Below are 20,821 nucleotides of genomic sequence, written 5' to 3'. Positions count from 1 at the left end.
AGTATAAAAATAGGGGAGGAAAATTATACATTTTGTCCAATAATTGAGGATTCTGAAATGAGCATTCTGCATGGCCTTGAGTAGCCTGGTGTATTTTAAATTGTATTTAAAAATGTAATTAGGCTATATATTTTTTAATGCAGTTTTACTATTTATTTTACATTGTGGTATATTGCTACTTTAAAAAGTAAGAGTAGCCTACCTCTTCCACCATAGAGTTAGCTTTAGTTTATATTTAGTTTAGGCTGAGCTTCCACCACTACACTGTTATGAATATGAACACAAGAGCAAACAAAGAGGCTGGTTGGCCATCTAGTGGCTGAGTTGTGTGATTGCACTCACTGCCACACAACCGAATGGTGGGACTGGGGACAGGAACTTGTTGTGCTAACAGAATCAAAGTTTTGTCTGTACTTAATATTTTTAGGCTTATACTCTCTCTTAAGCTACAATAATATAGATGTGTTTCTGATGACATGTGCTTTTCTTTATCAAGATATGCAGCTGTAGGGCCAACTATGCTACAGTGCCACTTTTGAAGGCTGCCATCTGTAGGCCTACATTATGTCAGGAACCCAGGTGTTTTTGACCCATAAGCAGGAACCTAAGGAGGACAGTTTACTTCTAGGCTACTGAATGAATAACACAAGCACACACTGCACTGTAGGCCTACTACACAGTGCTAGTATGTATATGCCATAATGTTCATTTTCAGAAGGGGTTTGGGGGGGAGAGAGAGTCAGATTTGACCTCTGAGGATCTTGAGAGGTAAAATCCAAAATAGTTTGGAACCAAACGCAGTAGAAAAACATATAAAGTATAATTTCCAACTAAATACAGTAGGGCATATGGGCAACTGGCAGCCCGGGGGCCACATGCGGCCCCCATACTGATATTATTGATTTCAGCTGTTACAATTCCAAACATGCAAACATGACCCGCTTTAATCACTCTATATTAGTAGACTAGTATAACTACCGGGTTAAAAACAACCCAAATTGGGCTATTTTTAACCCAACCCCAGGGTCAAATAGGGACCGATTACTTGTTTAATGCAAGAAATTGGATTATTAATTTTGACCCATAATTTGGGTCAAAAAAATAACCCAAATGTACACTCTGAGGGTGTTGATGATGCTTTCACACACAGATACCTTGCTGCCAAGTCAGAAGGCATTGGCAAAGTGTCCTTCTTGTTCCACCACTGAACACACTGGTCACTGAATGCACTGATATTATGGTAGGGCTCAACTCTTTGCGAACACCCTCTCCAATGCTGAATGTGTCCTCTTTGTTCCGATTTCAACTTCTATGTCCTCCTCACCTCAGCAAGAGCCTTCACAGCTTCTGAACAAAAAAGAAAAAGGAAAGGAAAAAATAAAACAAGACAGTGTAAATACAAATGCTCATGGTGTGCTCATCCTGCAAGAGAGAACATAGTAACATAGGCCTCTGAGTATTCTTAATGACAAAAACAGATAAATCAATAGGATTATGCAAAAGCTACACACTTGTTATCATTTTCAGAGGAACGTCTCCAGGTCAGTGTAAACAGGGGTCCTCAGTAACATTAAGTGGCGTGGTGGAGTTTCCCCAGGATGGGCAGAATCTGACCATACTGGATTTTTTTCAGCAGAGATGCAGAGTGTGCCCGTCCGCTTTGCTGAAATCTTCCACAGAAACTCACTCTAGTCTGAAAAATATACAAAATGTTTTATTAGCCAGACTGTAGCCTCGGAAACCCAGACTTCTTGGCCAGACTGTGGTCTTACATGAGCAAAAAGCAAACATTAGCCACATAGCTGCTAAGTTACCATAACACAGTTGGAACTCACCAAGGTTTGCAAGTCAAACTAATGTCGCTCCTCACAGCAGCTTGGTTTGATGTTCTGAAGTCACTGATTTGATCTTTCACTCCGTTCTCTGATAAATATATCAATCCATATCACTCTCTCTCCCTCTGTCTCTCTCTGCACTGCAGATGGCTACAAACAGCAAAGTGTTCAAACCATGTCCAAACAGGTTTATGGGCAGTGCCTGTCCCCTGATTGGCCCAAAGCTAGACCACTAACCCAAGTATGGGTTACCACTAACCTTAAAAATAGCACCATAACCCAGGAAATGGTTATCACTCTGAAAAATAACCCAGAAATGTACCCAACCTCAACAACCAAGCAATTGGGTTATATAACTTTAGTGTGTTTTTAGTGTGTATTAAAATGCTAGTCGTTTTTATGTTATTGTATTTAAGTTCATAAAGTTAACATAAGTATAACTAAATGCATTAGAAATTAAATCAAAATGTTACATTTCAGGATTCCAATTCAAAAATAGCAAAAATAGCTCGACAGTAACAATATGCCAAGGGATGTGGCCCTCTGGAGTGAATGTGGAAATATAGTGGCCCTCTCTATCATCAAAGTTGCCCACCCCTGCAGTAGGGGATGCCTTTTTTTGGTGAGGAAACCCAGTCACACTGATTGTGACTGGGTAGTAGTCCATGAGCTAGACCAAAAGTGAGGGACACCTAAGGTGAATAAATCTCTTTGGTACCAGTTTGTTTGTAGGGTCCATATAAGTACTTTGAAACATGATAGCCTTTTCAAATGAGTAGCTTTAATACTTTTTTGGGACAATCATTGTTTTCCCATTAACTCGCATTATATGCAGAGTAGAATTGTGTGCCGTTTATTGTATCTGTTATATGTAACATTTAAGTTTGAGGAAAAGTATATAGGTTGAGGTCAAGGTAATAGTAGGGCAGGGGAGAGCACCCATAATGAACCTTATGGTGTCCAGTTAAAAATAAATCTTGTTGTCCTGGCCTGGTCAACTAATGTCCCATGGAGTTTATTTTTAACCCTTTCTTACACCTATCTCCAACCCTAACCATAAGATGGAGATAATAGAAAATACCATAACACATTTTACATATAGTTTTTAACAAAGGAATTAATTAAAGTGGTTATTATTCAGATCCAAGCACACACAACAGAAAATGTTCAAATCACCTATATTTTTTGCCGATGTTTTTTAGGACCCTTATGGTGTCTAATTAAGATTTCTTCTTGTTGCGCAGGTCAACTAATGTCCCATGGGGTTCATTTGGTGTCCATTTAGAATCGACGTCCACGAGTGGTTAATGTACCAGTAAGACTCCCTAATCGGGAGATAAGCGACCGTAGGTCACTTATCTCCACAAATAGAGCAAAAATGTGTTTTTCCAAAATCTTCCTGAGCATGTTGATGACATGAGTGTAGACATACTGTGTAGTGATTTTCGTGATTTTAGGGCAAAATCTGAATCGGCCTCATGGTGGCGCTAGAGGGCCATGTGAGAAATGAGGGGTGGGGTCTCCGCGCCGCCAAGGCGGACGAATAGGTACCGGCCCCGGCTCTCCCGGTCGCTCCTAGCCCGAGTTACGGCATTTTATGTGAGCTGCAGTGGCAGGGGGTCCTCCACTGGGGGCGCCACCACTTTTGCATCCGTTCTGGAGCACCAGGAGTGGGTGGTCCCCGGGAATGCCCCGTGAGCAGCCCCGTTGGGGTGGTCATTTGGTAATTTTTGCACATGTGCTCATTTTTTACACTTGGGGGTCCCCGAGGGAGCTGGGGGTCCCTGGAGCTCCGGGGGTCCTTGGAGGTTGTAGTTTGGCAGGTAATGAGTGTGTGTGCAAAATCTGGCATGGATCGGGGCAACGGTTGCGGAGATATGAGCAGGGCAAAAGTGTGACGTGTGACGTGTGTGACGGACGGACGGACGGACGGACGGACGGACAGACACCTCGAGCAGCTTTCTGTAGTAAGTGCGACCTACGGTCGCAACAAGACAAAGACTTTATGCAACCAATGGGAGTGGAGTCTCTGAAGTCATTTCCAGAGGTGAATGAGGCTTTCAGTGAACCCCAACACATGCCAAGTGAGGTCAGTGAAGGATCAATGTTCCTGCTAGAGCCATTTGTGGTAGCCTGATTTCAGACTCAGCTCAGTCCACTCTGAGAGTGGGCGGGGTCTATGGGCTGGAACCAGGCTACATTTGTGGTGCTCTCACGTATGACCAGGGGTGTCACACCAAATTCTGGGCCATGGGTACAAGGATTCACGGACATTATTTTGTGCTTTAACTATTGAAAAATAGCAGATATACAAGCGCGCAGCGAGCTTGTAGATCTGCTATTTTTGAAAAACCTATGTTTCTATGTCAGTGGTGCTCAAACATTTTCATGTGAATTAAGGATCCCGAAAATGATATGTATTTGGCCAGGGACCCCCATCTCAAAGTATTTAGTTCCAGGGAGCCATCATCTTACCATGGTAAGATGGTAACATTTTACTATAGTCCGGGAGCCGTGGGGGTGAACGTGGATTCGCCTGTAAAAGTTTTTTTCTCAACTGATTCTTGTAGCTTGGGGTCACCTCTTAAGGATTCAAGATGATGACCAGTGATATCCATTGAGCATTTTTTATTATTAATAATACAAATTTATTTTTTTATTATTAATAATAAAAAATGCTCAATGGATATCACTGGTCATCATCTTGAATCCTTAAGAGGTGACCCCAAGCTACAAGAATCAGTTGAGAAAAAAACTTTTACAGGCGAATCCACGTTCAGCCAAAAATCACCATTTGGCTCCCGGACTACTAGCCCTGTGACAGGGCCTAACATTCATGTCACATAGTGCTGTGACAGGGCCTGACATTCATGTCACATAGTGCTGTGACAGGGCCTGACATTCATGTCACATAGTGCTGTGAGGGGGGCCTGATGTGACCAGTATCATGGTCAGTATCATGTCAGTATCATGGTCCTAATTATGTCAATATCATGGTCATTATCATGCCAGTATCATGTCAAAATCACGTCAGTATCATGTTCATTATCATGCCAGTATCATGCCAAAATCACGTCAGTATCATGGTCAGAATCGTGTTGGTATCATTGCGACCGTCAGGGAGCAGTTTACTATGAAAACCTCCACCGGCCGTCCGTCCGTCCGTCGGTCGGTCGGTCGGTCGGTCACACGTCACACGTCACACCTTTGCCCTGCTCATATCTCCGCATCAGTATATAGGGCTTGTTTGTTTATTGTATGACATCACGCCACATCATCAGCTGTGGACTCTGTGATGTCATCGTATCGCATCAGTATATAGGGCTTGTTTGTTTATTGTATGACATCACGCCACATCATCAGCTGTGGACTCTGTGATGTCATCGTATCTCCATATATGGCCATCTCCGTATATGGAGATATAAGTCGTCCATGCCCAAGTATGGGCTGGTGAGGTCAGACTTTGTGTGATGCGTAGGTTATCTCCATATATGGAGATTCAACATTCCAGGCAATGCTCTCTTCCCTGGTGAGAATTGCCCCTTTATATAGGGCTTTTTTTTTTGTATTTTATGACATCACGCCACATCATCAGCTGTGGACTCTGTGATGTCATCGTATCTCCATATATGGCCATCTCCGTATATGGAGATATAAGTCGTCCATGCCCAAGTATGGGCTGGTGAGGTCAGACTTTGTGTGATGCGTAGGTTATCTCCATATATGGAGATTCAACATTCCAGGTGTAACTATGGCTACCCGTATGACGTGAGAGGTGGAGGTTGTGATATTTGTGGAGATAAGCGACCAACGGTCGCTTATCTCCCGATTAGGGAGTCTTACTGGTATCATGTCAGTATCAAGGTCCGTATCATGTCAGTATCATGGTCAGTATCATGTCTGTATCATGTCAGTATCATGGTTAGTATCATGTCAGTATCATGGTCAGTATCATGTCAGTATCATGGTCAAAATCATGGTCAGTATCATGTCAGTATCATGGTCAGTATCATGTCAGTATAATGTTAGTATCAGGTCAGTATCATGTCAGTATCATGTCAGTATAATTGCGACCGTAAGGTCGCAGTTTAGTATGAAAACCTCCACCGGCCGTCCGTCGGTCACACGTGCGGTCGACCGCACGTCACACGTGCGGTCGACGTGTGATGAGGTCACGATGAGTCATCTATGCCCAAATATAGATTTCTAGGTCAGATGGCCCATAGAGTTTGTGATGTCAAACCTAGCAACCCAATATAAACAAACCTGATGTCAGACCTGAAGTATCCTTTTATACCCATATATGGAGATACAGAGATCTCCATATATGGGCATATTAGAAAGCCCATATATGGGCATATACGGATGACATCAGGGATATCCATATATGGGCATAAAAGGGACAAGGGCTTACAGTTAAGAGATCTCCATATATGGGCATATCAGAAAGCCCATATATGTTCATATACTGATGACATCAGGAATATCCATATATGGGCATAAAGGGACAAGGACTGTTACAGTAGATATAGAGATGTCCATATATGGGCATAAATGAACAAGGACTGACAAACACTGAGATCTCCATATAACCTATGGGAATATAAGGGACGAGGACTGTCAGCTTGTAGACCTATTTTCTAAATATTGTTGTACATTAAAAACTTGAAATGGATGGTTCTGCATAGTACTTGGGATTTGTTGATGTAAATGTTCACATAGAGTGTAATAATTGGTAAAACAAACTTTTGGCCTATTTGTGGAGATTAGGGAGTCTTACTGGTGTTAGTATCAGGTCAGTATCATGTTAGTATCATGTCAGTATCTTAATTAAGTCAGTATCATGTCAGTATCATGTCAGTATCATGTCAGTATAATGTTAGTATCAGGTCAGCATCATGTTAGTATCATGTCAGTATCATGGCCAATATCGTGTCAGTTGTATCATGGTCAGTATCATGTCAGTTGTATCATGGTCATTATCATGGTCAATATCATGTCAGTATCATGGTCAGTATCATGGTCTGTATCATGTTAGTATTATCATGTCACATGACACTGACATGGACACTGACACAAAGTATCAGAACATGAATATACTCAAATACAGTAAAAGTACCTCAAAGTTGTACTTTGATTAAATACTTGATTAAATGTGTTTAGTTACTTTTCACCACATACTGTTAGGTGTGGGCTATAGCTCTTTATCTGAAAGTAACTGAGATTAAAGTAACTCTGGGAATTGGCGATTCTTGGCCATCTGGCCAGTGATGAATATCGGACCAGTTACCCATATATGGAGACCTCTGGTACCCATATATGGAGATGGCCATGTACTGTATATGGAGATATGCTGTAAGAGCCCAAACATGCTTACTCGGTTATTTGTTATGTGAAAGTCCTATGATGTCTATGACATCTGACATCATACCCTTTCATGCCCATACATGGAGATCCCTGTCTGTAGAACCAGCCGTTGGTATAGTATGTGGCCGATGTGGCCTCCATATTTGGGTATTCCCATATGAAGTCCTGTCATCAGGGAACTCCATATATGGGCATAAAAGGGATTCTATTAATGTGACATCACAGTGAAGCCAGAGCGTGATGTCAGAGTGGCAAACCCATTCTGTTCAGAGTGGTTCCCCTTACATCACAGTGACATCAGAACATGATGTCAGAGCGACAAACCTATATAACCACAGTGTCAGACGTGACAGACAGACAGACAGACAGACAGAGATACACACATACGGACAAGCTGTGATGGTTCACATACTAATCTGCGACCTATGGTCGCAATTATGCATGTATTTATATTATGTATGAAGATAGTCAATCTCACAATGATTGAAATCAATATTTTGTGTGACAGGGTGTTTGATTTAATAAAACAGAGATGTAATTTCATTAGATGATTTATTGACGTTTATTTTTCCACCATGGTTCTTGATACCAATAGTATTTTCCATAAAGTTTCTTTTTCATTTAAATTACACTTATAATATTTTACTCACATACATATTTTATTGTTTGATTTTCTTATTGCAATAAACAAGAGTAGCCAGTATGAGTTGGGTATTGCTACAGTTCGCCATACAAACTCTTTGTCCCTCTGACAATGAAATTCAAAAAATAACTTTTATTGGCAAGACAAAATTACACCGAAGCCTCTCCGTCTCTCTCTCTCTGCTTCAGGGGAGACCGAGGGCGGAATAAGGCTAAGGCTAGTAGCCTAAACACAGCTAACATGAAATACCTGCCCAGAAAATAGGAATCTAACATTTATTTTCCCATAGGTGAATAATGAGGATGCATCATTTGAGGATGACTACAGTATGAACATATCTGTGCAGTTTGCTACTTGATGGAACTACAAGTGACAAGATTGCAACACTGAGTGGGTTGGGTCATTGATCAAGTTTCTTACAGTAATCTGTGATCACAGATCAAGCCTCCCCATTTAGATAGATACCTTTATTATCCCAAGGGGGAAATTCAGTAAATTTCCTCTTCCTCTACCGTGATAGGCCACTTTAGCTCCAGGTCACCTCCGTCAATGATAGGTGGAGAGTGGGGAGAGAGCAGGTCTCAACACACACTAGAATACATTATAATAAACACTAATCCTGGAACAATAACTCACTTACAAAATGAACTCCAACAAGAAATGTTCTCATCAACCAAAAGAGAAAAGCACAATGGTGGAAGCCAACTCCCTGTTTATTATTATTATCATCATTATTATTTTTAAGTGATGGCATTATAATGAGTCTTTTAGATTTTTTTTATTTTTATCGTTTCTTTTTTTGTTTAGTTTTTTACCAAATTTCACACAGAAATAAAAGAAAAACACAATGCAACACAAATGTCCAACTAAACTAGAGAAAAGGCCTGTGAAATGGATCTACTTATAATCCCTTGATACCTGGAGTTGTACCCTGTTCCCCTTGCAGAGATATACCTCAGTAATAGGGCCCTTTAATATGAAGGGCCGGTCCCTAAGCCCAGCTACACCTCTCTGTCTCTGCCTCTCTCCATCTCCCCATCTCCTCGGAGGGTCACGTCGTACCTCCTCTACATGGAAGAACAGAAATGCACGTGAGCAGACGTGCTCCCCTCGTTCACGCACACCACCCTGGACGACGACGTCACAACCACAACAAATCACTCTAAAAATAAAATTGCTCATTGCATTGCAATATGCAGACATTAGGTAAGACATTAGAGCTCATTTTGCTTCTCAATGAAAGGGCACAGTGTAAATCTCAATTAGCAGAGGGGGGTTGGTGTGAGGGTGTTCAGCAGGACACGTGTGTCACTGCTCAGCCACCGCGGTGGCTCCCCGCGCTCCCTAACTGTCTGTGAGTCAGTCTGTCTGCGTGATATATTGTGTCTGGATGGTCACAAGTCTATATTCTATTCAATGCTGCAGACTGGCAGCCTTCCAATCCCTCTGGCCCCATTTATCTTCTCCCTTGTCAAATACAGTCAGCGACACGTTCCCTGCCTAGAAAAATATGAGTTTTTGTTACTTTTGTTTGCGAAGATGATGCACAGCGGTGTGCACCTCTTTCACGGCGTGCACCATATGCTATGTTTGTTCTTTCATAATCTCTTTTGTGCTATGGAGGTGAAGTAATGACCCAAACAACACATACTAAACAGAGACGCTATGACCAGTCATTGCAAAGAAAAAAACAAGTGCGTTTCATGGCTTTCAGTCGTAGGAAATGACGTGGAGCCAGATGGCCACGGGTGTTGTTGCATCCTGGGTCCCACTCTGGAGTGACATTGCCGGTGCTTCTGGTTGGGTTGTCACTCTCATTCAGCATCGTTCCTCCATGCCTTCATTTCTCCTCTCTCTATTCCTTTCTGTCTTCTCCATCCCCATGCCTTTCAGCGGCCTGCAGTGTTAGTAGGCAACCTTACTGCTGCCAAGGTCAATGTGCTGCTCCCCCCGCCCCCCACCCCACAGCGCGCGTTACAGTTTCATTTAACCCCTTCGGGTGGGAGGGACGGGGGAGGCGAGGAGGAGGAGGAAGAGGACGGGGGAGGAAGGAGAGACAAGGTCGATCCGGCGATGCAGAAGACTGGCCCTCCGGCGTCCTGTGGTGCGAGGCCCCGTTGCAGAGAGCACAAGGGAGGATCGATATGGCGGAACACAGGGTCACGCCATGGCGCTGCTGCGGCTTGTGAACGATGAGCACAGTGCAATGGTGTGAGGATGACATGTAATGACCTCGCTTCTGTGAATAGCACTACGCAACTCGGATTCAACCACGAAGGCTTCTCTCGCGAGCGATGCTGTACTATTACTCTTACTGTATGTCCTCTGCTGCCGTTGAACCTACAGTACTGTAGGTGGTGGTGATGATGTCTGTTCAGTAGAGAAATTAAATAAAGCAACTCTAAGAGAAAGATGGGTTCATTCCTTTGGGTTCAAACTCTGATCATGTAGCACATAATGCTACAGTACAGACAGTACAGAATGTACAGTACTAATATTTCTGAGTCCTCCTGCAGTGCACCCCCCCACCCCCCACCCTCCCTGCCTTCAGTGAGGCCCTTCTCTGACTGTTATGGAGGTTGACATAAGCATCCCCCCCCCCCCCTCCAGCCATATCTGTTGGCATAGTCTATTTTGAAACACAAATTTTGTCTGGACCTGTGTGCGTCTGCATGCTGCCTGGGCTCAGTTTGACCGCTGACCCATGCCAGCCCCCTGCCTTTCACCTAGTGCTCCCTCCTTGAGCCAATCCCCTGCGGTCACTTTTCTGACCCCACACCACTACCAGCAGCATGCTTCTGGGGAAGACCCGCCTGTTACTGTACCTAAAGACATGTTGCATCTAGTGAGTGCCTAGTGTCATAAACTGAGAAAGGGTTAGCCTTCCCCGCTGGCCTCCTGGCCCAGAGAAACATGTACAGTAAGTACAGCGGAGGCCACCGTAGCTACAGTATACGGGGGGCACACACGTTGATTATAGCAAAAGACCGATGGAAGCAGCTATCCTACTGACATAACACTACAGTCTTGCTCTTTAGAGGTGCATAGGGGCGAGAAGAACACATTGAACCATGAGGACGGGAGGAGGGGAGACCACCTCGGCCCAGCATGATCATTTAACACTAGGCATGCTTCAACGTTTTCTTGCAAAGATCCATGTGTTACGGTCTGTTTGTTCTGTTGAGGCGACCATGGCGGGCCACAGTGGAAGAGAGGGGGGGCAGGGAGAGGTGGGGGGGGGGGGGGGGGGGGGGTTGAGGGGAGAGATGTACAAGGGAGTCCAATGCATAATGGATAGCTCTCCTCTGTTCATCCAGTCCGTCTGTCACTGAGGAGTCTTTGAAATGAAGGGAGAGTTTCTGGTTTAAGTGGAAAAAGAAGAACATTATGCCCCTTCTCCTTTTTTCCAGTGCTCGCTTCCCTCGCTTTTTCCTCTCACCTAGATATTTAAATGTTTGGATGTTTTATTTTTTATTTCATTTTCTTTTTTTTAGTTTTTTTCCTCCCTCCGATCAATTGCTGCTGATTATGTTTATTTCTTCACAGTGTGCTTTTTTATTTTTTCATTTTTTATTTTATTTTGGAGTGGCTGTTCCTGACTGGTCCGAGAGGTGAAAGGGGAGGAGGGGCGTGTGTCAGTACGGGGAGAAGAGGATGGGGCCGTGGGCCGTGCGGATGGGCCCGGGGGCGGGTCTCAGGATGGCGTGGCTGAGCGGCGGGCCCTGCAGTAGGTGGTGGTGTGGATGGTGGTGGTGGTGGTGAGCCAGCTGGTTGTTGGAGGCGCGGAGCTGAGCCAGCTGGTTGTTGGAGGCGGCGGCCGCCATCGCCGCGGCGACAGCCAGGGGACTGGGCAGGAGCCCCGCCCCCAGGGCTTTGCTCAGATCCTTAGAGAAGGTCAAAGAAGACTAAGAGGAAGAAGAAGTGGGGGGAAAAAAAGAGGGCGGAAAATGGGGGAGAGGAGCAGAGAGAGAAAGAGAGGGAGAGAGAGAGAGAGAGAGAGAGAGAGTTGGATAGGTGCGTGGGGGGAGGGGAGAAGGAGAGACCAGGATAATACTATTAGTTCCAGAAGGTTAACATATGGAGGGGAGACGTAGAAATTCCAAATTGTCTCAAGACTCTTTTGATCTGTCATAATGCAGAGCTTTTCAATTCAATCAAGAGACACTTCCAGGAAGGGGAGCAGGGACGTGCAGAGAATGTGAGAGAGGCAGGGGCTGACATTTCTAAAAAGGCCTTTTGGTGAAAATATCGAAAATAGCCGAACTCCAAGCTCACAACGCGATGCGCTTCGACACGTTGTTGAGCTTGGAGGTCGGCTATTTTCGGTACTTGATAGCACACTAAATGATTGATACACACCTTCAGGTATGGCATGTGAAAACTGCCAGGGACGTGCTGGCCATTGGGAAAAGCGGGACAACTCCCGAACGGCCGGTTCATTCCCGGCCGCTCCAGGCAGGCCTTTAGGAAAAAAATAAAAATAAAATGTCGGCCTTCGTTCCATTTTGGGGGCTTACAAAGTAAATCGTCACTGTTGGGCAGAAACCTTGTATCTCCAAGTTCCAAATGTATAATTTTTTTTGCAAAGCAAAGCCCTGCTTCATCATACAAGGTTGTTGCACAATAAGTAGTGAAAACAGCAGATCTACAAGCACACAACGCCTCGCGGTGCGAGGCGTTGTGTGCTTGTAGATCTGCTGTTTTCACTAGTTTAAATCATTTTTAAAATGATAAATACAAAACAAACGGTTTTGTACATATAAGGTTTCCACCCGACAACGACGAAATATAACTTAAAAAAAAAAAGAAAAAAAAGAGGGCCTCTCCAACTCTTTTTCCCGGGCTGAATCAGGGGCCCAGCACGTCCCTGAAAACTGCACAGTGAAAACTGCATTCATGGTCTGGAGAGGGCACTTTTTACAGACTGATAAAAGGGCAGGAGCTCAAGCCCCCTATTACTGTATGTCTATGTGTGCATGTGCCTGAAGGGGAGACGGCCAGAAAGGGAGTGTTCTTGAGAGCTCTTGGTCAGGATTTGATCAACAAGTATGAACCACCGTGAGGCCTTCCTGTCCTCCTATCTGATGACCTGTTCATCTCAGGTTGCTACAGAGGAGCCCCAGGGGTTCAAGAAGGGCGAGAGGTGAAAGGTTACCGTTAGGTCAGCTCCCCTGTGCTTCTTGTGCCGGCTGAGGAGGGGGTTGGGCTTTCCTGCCACGCCATCCCGGTGCCTTCGACTCGATATGTGCTGCACGGAGGACACAGACAGGGGGCAGTGTTACGCTGCGTCGTAATGCATGACTGGCTGTCTTAACCACATGAAGCCTAGCGTTCCTGTTCTGTTCTGGGGCAAAACATCCAGCAACAATAGCTGATCTATGAGCTCACAAAGTGTCTATTTTTGGCAAAGACATTTGGTGTAGAGGGGAAAAGGTGGCGGCGCTACAAAGCCAAAATGCAGTAACTACGCAAAATAATTAAACTGAACAAACAACAATTAAATTGGCCAGTCAAATTTGTTATTGGTATTGTATTGAACTAACTGTATTCATGGGTTACTTAAGTATTTAAGATGACATTTTCCTTCTGCTGGCAATCTAGATTATCTGCATACCTGTTTGAGCTGCAGTTCAGAATTGACCCGCACGTTGCAGATCTCACAGTGGAAGGTGCGTTCCTGAGTGTTGGGGTCCACCGGCCCCCCTCCCTGCTCGCCAATAGGTTTGGGGCCCAGGCGCGGGTATGCCTTTATGGGGCCCAGCCCACTTCGCGCCTCCAGGATGGTTTTGTGTTTGGTACCTAGACACGCACGCACGCACACACACACACACACACACGCACACACACACACACACACACACACACACACACACACACACACACACACACGCACACACACACACGCGCATCGTCAATGTTATTGCCTCCGATTTTAATGACATGATTAGGAGCTAACAAACTATAATGAAACAATCTATTGAAGAATGTATTTAAGATGCATCACTATTCATGCTATCTGCCACGATATGAGTCATGCTGCCTCCATCTGCCAGCGCTCAAATGAGCCTGGACAGAGTCACTCACTCTCTGAAGCTCAAAGCGCTGATGGAGACAGACAGTGACAGTGACAAACATCAGGATATGAAGGATATGAAAGAGTAGACTGTGTATCAGGGGCAGGAGTCTGCTCTAAACGAACACACATGTGTGCAACAGAGAACGTCATCATTGCAGTGGGATGACGGTGTAATGCTAACCCTTCGCCACTAGAGGGACACGTAGCCAGGCGAGTGGAAGGAGGGAGAGGCTCGGTTACAAAAGGGTACTTGAAGTTGGAGTCAGAATAGTTGACATTGGCTGGAGATGAGAGCAATGAGCCACAGCTCATCTCCAGCGCTAATGTTGTGACAACTGATTGGGAATGTCTGAATCAGTGGGGTGGGGGGCAGTGGTGGAAAAACTACTCACATTCTATAGCCTACTCTGTTACAAGTAAAAGTCTAGAATTCATAATGTACTTGAGTAAAAGTACAACAGTGTTGGCATCAAAATGTACTTAAAGTAGCAAAAGTAAAAGTACAAAATGTTTGGAAATAGCTGATCTACAAGCTCACAGCGTGTCACGAGCGTATGTTTTATAATATATTTTTATTTATTTACAACTACAGTTTTCAAATAAATGTAGTGGAGTAATAGTAAAAGTATTGGAAATTGGGTGCCGCTGGCAGCCAGCAAAAAAGCAATAACAAGATTGTGATATAAAAGTGACCCTCCAACTTGTGAACAGTGGTTGTGCATTGTGGAGGAAATATGGTAACATGTCATTAGGTCGAACACCCTTTGGATCGACCACCAAACTCTAACCCAAACCCTAATCCTAACCTCAGTAAAACTATGCCTAACTCTAACCCTAACCCTAAACCTAACCTCAGTAACCGTGACGCGGGTGATTATCTGACCGGCCGACGCTGTTCGACCCAACGGGAGTTCGACTAATGGGGCAGTCCCGGAAATATAATATGTGATGGAGAGATTTACATACAAACTCAGGATACAAGAAGAACATATTTAAAATGGACTAAAGTGTGATAATGAAAATGATGATGTAATAATGTTGACCCTGTGAATGTACAGTATGTACATGTAACAAACTGCAAATACAAATTAAGGTAAAAAGTACAGTACTTAAAGGGGCACTCCACCACTTTTCAACCTATGTTCATATAATTGGTCCTCACTCAAAAATAGCTTTTTTTTTTTTTTTCAGAGGAGGGCTGTGGGCAGGTCAGAAACCTATCGTCTTGTGACATCATCGATTGCCAATCCAGCTTATAGAAACTGCAGGCTTTCTGTTCCTGAAAAGTTGCAATTTTAAAGTGGAAGCCATTGTTCTCGCGATAATAAAAATCTAAATATTTCTTTCAAAAATATTGATTAATTATTTTTTTGGGAAAATGATGATGTCACAAGACATTGGATTCTGAACTTCCCACAGCTCTCCTAGGAGACTTGGACTGAGTAGAAAAAAATTGTGATATTTTATCATGAACATTAGTGAGGACCTATTATATGAAGACAGGTTGAAAAGTGGTGAACTACTCCTTTAAGTAAATGTAGTTACTTAACACCACTGGCTGGGGGGGGGGGGGGGGGGGGGTGTTATAGTGAGTTCATAGAGTCCTTCTGTCACACACATTAATATCAATGACTCAGCGTCAGACGGCTGAACCCAGAGTGTCAAATGAAGCACTTTGGTGGCATTAATAATAATGCCATTAATAGGGTTTTATTTATGCACCACTTTACTGAACAACATTAAAAAGAGCTTAGACAATGGGATTAGAATGGATATTAGAATGTGTTGTGGGTTTCTTTTTATGTCCCATAAAACTATATATATCATGTAATTACAATATAATCGCTTACCCCAACAGATACAGTGATTAAAACATAATAAGTCCAGGAATAGGAATGTAAATTAATTATCAACTCAATTATTTGTGGCCAGCCGTCTAAGCATCATAATTGATAAAAGGCAATACAATAGGTTGACTCATTAGAAGTCTACGGATGTCTGTCCTGATGGTAATGGTTTTGGTTAAGTATGCATTTGCCCTTCATATACTTTGGATTCATGCCATAAGAATATTGCACAACCTCAGCTCGCTTAGATCATTGTTTTTTTCTGCAGTATACAACGACGCCGCACAATCTGAAGTGTTAATTTAGCCACTCAAACTGGGGTAGTTGACTTCTCCCCTCATTTTGTCCTCTACGGCAAATCTCTTTGCCGAAAATAGCCAACTGTCATGCGGTTGGTTATTTTCGCCAAATATTTGCCTATAACACGCCCAGAACAGGGATGGTAGGGTTTATGTTGTTAATTTACTTCGGACAGTGTAAAGACGGACCCGTACGGATTGTTCTGTGTCAAATTAACACTCCAGATTTGACTTTGCAAAAAGTAGGCTATTGTAGTGTTTTCTGCACCACTCCTAAGCATACTAATAACCTTCCAAAATAGCTTTCCGCTAACTAATTACATGTTCCGTACACGCACACACACTCCCTCCCCTCAAAGCCAAGGTTGACCAGTTAGTTTCACCCGGCTGTGAGTTGGGGTAGCTTTAAACACAGTACAGGGTACTGCAGGGAGGGAGAAACATGGGGAAGGGGGAGAGGGGTGAGGCAGTGTAGAGTAGGGGCCTGGGGGGAGAGGGCTGGGGGTTGGGGTCTGGGGTGTCTTCTGTGAGGGAGGAGGCTGGAATGACTGATTTAAACTTGTGGACAAAAATGTGAACTTGGCGTATTTGCATCTGCCGTTGTGCTATTTTGGTCTGACGAGGCCCCTGTGGATTATTTTCTCTTTTTTTCCTGTCTTTGTGAGTTTGACTCATGGCGCGAAGCTATAAAGCGCAACACAAACAGACAAGACAGCTTTCAAAACATGAAAATAGACAATAGGTGGCGAGGAAATTGTTGCATAAATGTTGATGTAATACCGAAAACACATTATTCTTCTTTACTCTTCTGGCTTTGAGTTTTTATTTCACATTTCTTATCATTAGATTTGCGTCGCGCATACTGTGCATGTTTTGTCGTCTGCCTAGCATATGTCTTTATTTCTGGATCCATGGTTACATGCTCCATTTTGTTTTTTGTTGTTTTTTTTTAGAATGAGAGAGGAAGATTACTTCCAGATTGTCCAACCCACAGAGTTGATTTGAACTGTTAATCTTCCCCCGGGGGTTGAAGAACAGGGCGAGTGGGGCTGACACATAGTGCATGTCACTGGGTCATGTTTGTTTTTAATCTGATCTGTGCGGATCTCTTTTTATAGTTACATACTGTATGCATGTACTGAACATCATGGATATGGATGTGCACTGGTACGCACATGTGCAGCCTAATCTAGTGCAAGATTACAGCTGGAAAACTGTTACTGCACAACAATAAACGTCATTCCATTCTCTATTTGTGCGTGTCTGTGTGTTCACACGTACACGTACACAAGTGTGCGTGTGTGTGTGTGTGTGTGTGTGCGCGCGTGCATGGCGTACTCCAGGGTACTATAAAGAACCCTGCCAGCGGTTACATCAACCATAATGATCTTAGTGATTGCACGTTTATTGATTGACATTTAATTCTACATTAGGAAGGATCTGCTTTCATGTCTTTCGGAACTGGCTGCTCCAAGGCAATGTACTCACACCAAGGGCAAGCTTGCTACAGTGCATCACAGTACACCTGCCTCACTGCGTTACTCGTGGGTGGTGTGTGTGTGTGTGTGTGTGTGTGTGTGTGTGTGTGTGTGTGTGTGTGTGTGTGTGTGTGTGTGTGTGTGTGTGTGTGTGTGTGTGTGTGTGTGTGTGTGTGTGTGTGTTCGTGCGTTTGTGTGTGTGTGTGTGTGTGTGTGTGTGTGCGTGCCTGCGCGCGTGCGTGTGTGCATTGCATTGCAATGTGTGATTGCACACGTGCCATGTGTGTGTTGTGGACATAGGTGTGTGCATGCATCAGAGTGTGGGCGTGCAGGTTTGTGTGTGTACGGTGTGTGTACTGTGTGTGTGTGTGTGTGTGTGTGTGTGTGTGTGTGTGTGTGTGTGTGTGTGTGTGTGTGTGTGTGTGTGTGTGTGTGTGTGTGTGTGTGTGTGTGCGTGCCTGCGCGCGTGCGCATGTGCATTGCAATGTGTGAGGACAAGGTCTGCGGAGTTTGGGCGAGCAGGTCTGGGTACGCCTGCCTGGGGAGTGAAATGTCCCAAAATAAAGAGTGGAGGTTGAGGGACCAGCAGACACCAACGGTGTGGTGTCCTCTACAGCGAGGAAACAATGTCACACAGAAAGGTAGACTGCTGCTGGTGGGCATGGACAATTAGATCAGGCAGGGAGTGGTGGGCTGCTCACTGACATTTAGAGCCCGGCTCATGTCTGCTCATGTGTGCGAAACTGTCTTTGACAGAATGCTGAGGCTGACGTCAGGCAGAGAGAGACAGAGAGCTCACCCTCATACAGTAATAATGACCTGTTCCTTTTAGTTGCGCCCTGTTTAAATCCTTCAGGTAGCTGTTGCCAGCGCTACCCGTCCTGTTGAAGCAGCCTCGGGCATGCCCGCCGCCAACGACAGGATCAATCGTCAAATCTTTGAGTAGGGGAGAGTTTTCTTTAAATAATTACGTCTCGGTGTGAGGTGAGTGAGGTGAGGTGTGGGTGTGCAGCCGGCGTGCCATGTGAGAGAACACGTACAGACAGGCGAGCAGAAATACGCCGCCACGGGGCCACCTCGAGTTGACGTGGCTCCGGAAAATAGGAGAGCTAGTGCTCTGGTTACAGAGTTTGAGCTTAAAGCCCAGTCAAGCAGATCGTTTATCTGCTGATCGGTGCTGCTTTCCAGAACCCTGCAGTCTCACACCGAAGCACTTATAGCAGCCCTACAGGTACTCCTCTCAAGATGGTATGAGATAAGGGCAATGGCGTGTCCAGGTGATTCTGTGTGTGTGTGTGTGTGTGTGTGTGTGTGTGCGTGCGTGCGTGCGAGCGAGCGTGTGCGTGGGTGTGGGTGATGGCTAGATAGATACCTCTATTTATCCCACAGGGGAAATTCAGTCACTCACAGATGGCACAGCAGTTAAAGGTCACTCAATTACAGGTAAAGAGTAAGGAAAGAAAATGTATGTGCACACATGCGTGGCAGGTAAAGCTATACCTTTGTTGTGAGCCTCCAGCTGTGACAGGGAGTTGACGGCCACCTTGCAGAGGGAACAGTAGAGTAGTTTCTTAGCCTTGTCCTCCTCCGTCTCTGGGTTGGTGGGGCTGTTGGAGGCCGAGGCCCCCGCCGGCCCCGGCGCCCCCGGGCCCGGGGCTCCCGAGCCGGGGGGCTGCTCCGGATTGGCACTGCCGCTGCCGTTGGTGTTGTTGCCACAGCCCGGGGAGGCGGAGGACGGAGGTATCAGCGGAGGAGTCTGGGTGGGGAGGAGGTCGCACACCATGGGCATGGGGACGTCCATGGGTGGTGTGGGTGGTGTGGGGAGAGGAGGAAGGGGCCCGGGGGCCAGCAGGGGACCATTTAGCTGTACCAGGGGCATAGGTTCATCTACAGACGACAACAAAGCAGAAAAAGACAAACAATGAGATGGAAATTCTATGTCAAATTGTGCAAATATCGGACAAGTTGTTTTTCTGGAACAAATAGGCATATAACTCGGACAATAAAATGTTTTATTGCACACTTTACGGCCCTTCAAGTCTGCGGTAAAACAAAGTACCCTTGAAAAATCCACTGTTTGACATTTCAACCACATCTCAAACCCAGGCCCATTCAAATGAGGAACACAGTGTCTGGTGAGAGGATCAGACAAACCAACTTAAAGAGCTCGCATGTGGATAATGTTGTCCTTTCCATACGACCCGTAATTGTGTTGAAAGGGTTCCTTTTAACTGCGAAAGCAGTAAGACTTGATGTGGATCAGACGAAACGGGGCGTATATACAGTATGGCATACTGTAGCCCATACAGGAAGAGACAAATACATGGCGGGGGCATGATTGTTGGCCCTTTGAAGTGCCCTTATTCTCTCCCTGATGTGGTCTCATATTATTGAAATGTTTCCGAGGGAAGAAATAGGAAACAGATATCTCAGCCTGTGGATGTTTTGACTTGCTCTCTCACACCTGTTATTTTTGGCTAGAACGGTGGCACAATGGCACTTGTTTTTGAACCTGGGAGGGCAGAGACGTTGGCCAAAGAAAACATCATAAATAGAGCACCCATCTCTCTCTCTCTCTCTCTCTCTCTCTCTCTCTCTCTCTCTTGTCTCTCTCTATCTCTCTCTGCTCTACCTTTATCTGCCCTTCTTTACCTCTCTGTCGCTCACAAACACACATGCTCATACTGTACATCCATATTACTAAATTCGCCCACACATGGTTTTGGTCAGCAACTCTCTTATGCAATGCTTTAGGTATTCTCCAGGCCGAGGGTGTTGGCTGAAAAAAGACCCCCTAAATCTGGGTGGGGTGCCTCCCTATCCCCCCTCCCCCCCTCGCCGTCCATCAGCAGAGAACAGTCGGCCCTCCTCGAACCTCCACGGGACATGGAGCCACAGGGAGGTGATGGAATAGCCCCACGGGATTATGGGTATTAGAGGGCTAATGTGGAGTACTTCAGTGAAGAAAACAAATATTGACTTTAACTGCTCAATTTCCTTTTTAGGATTCCCAAGTGCCTTTGTCATTTCGTCACGTGATTTAGCTTAATGTGCTGGCTGCACTATTTTTTTGCTCTTCTTCATATTACATCCTGTGAGGCAGCAGAGGGCCTTATGAAACCCGATCATGTGGTGATTCATGTGTTATGTGCAGGCTGCTCGCTCAGTCAGGACTCAGGGGGAGGTAACAAGACTTGTCCTCTCAGTCAGGACTCAGGGGGAGGTAACAAGACTTGTCCTCAGTCAGGACTCAGGGGGAGGTAGCAAGACTTGTCC

At 45.0% G+C, this 20,821-nt stretch overlaps 1 protein-coding gene across 1 annotated transcript in view; it reads right to left on the bottom strand.

Moving 5' to 3' along the window:
• Positions 1-11,480: 11,480 nt before the first annotated feature.
• Positions 11,481-20,821, bottom strand: part of znf385a (zinc finger protein 385A) — a gene marked incomplete at its 3' end in the record, with an annotated part of 44,451 nt that continues 35,110 nt past the window's right edge. Inside the window, exons 4-7 of the mRNA XM_080733499.1 lie at positions 19,046-19,432; positions 13,460-13,644; positions 13,001-13,093; positions 11,481-11,750 (exon numbers count right to left, since the gene is read on the bottom strand). Coding sequence (XP_080589625.1) covers positions 11,481-11,750; positions 13,001-13,093; positions 13,460-13,644; positions 19,046-19,432 — 935 coding nt within the window. The remainder of the gene's footprint in view (positions 11,751-13,000; positions 13,094-13,459; positions 13,645-19,045; positions 19,433-20,821) is intronic.

This window comes from Nannobrachium achirus (assembly GCF_963921795.1).
Source record: "Nannobrachium achirus genome assembly, chromosome: 9".
Taxonomy (NCBI): Eukaryota; Metazoa; Chordata; class Actinopteri; order Myctophiformes; family Myctophidae; genus Nannobrachium; species Nannobrachium achirus.
Note: the sequence above shows the minus strand (reverse complement) of the source record. Positions and strands in the feature narration are given on the sequence as shown.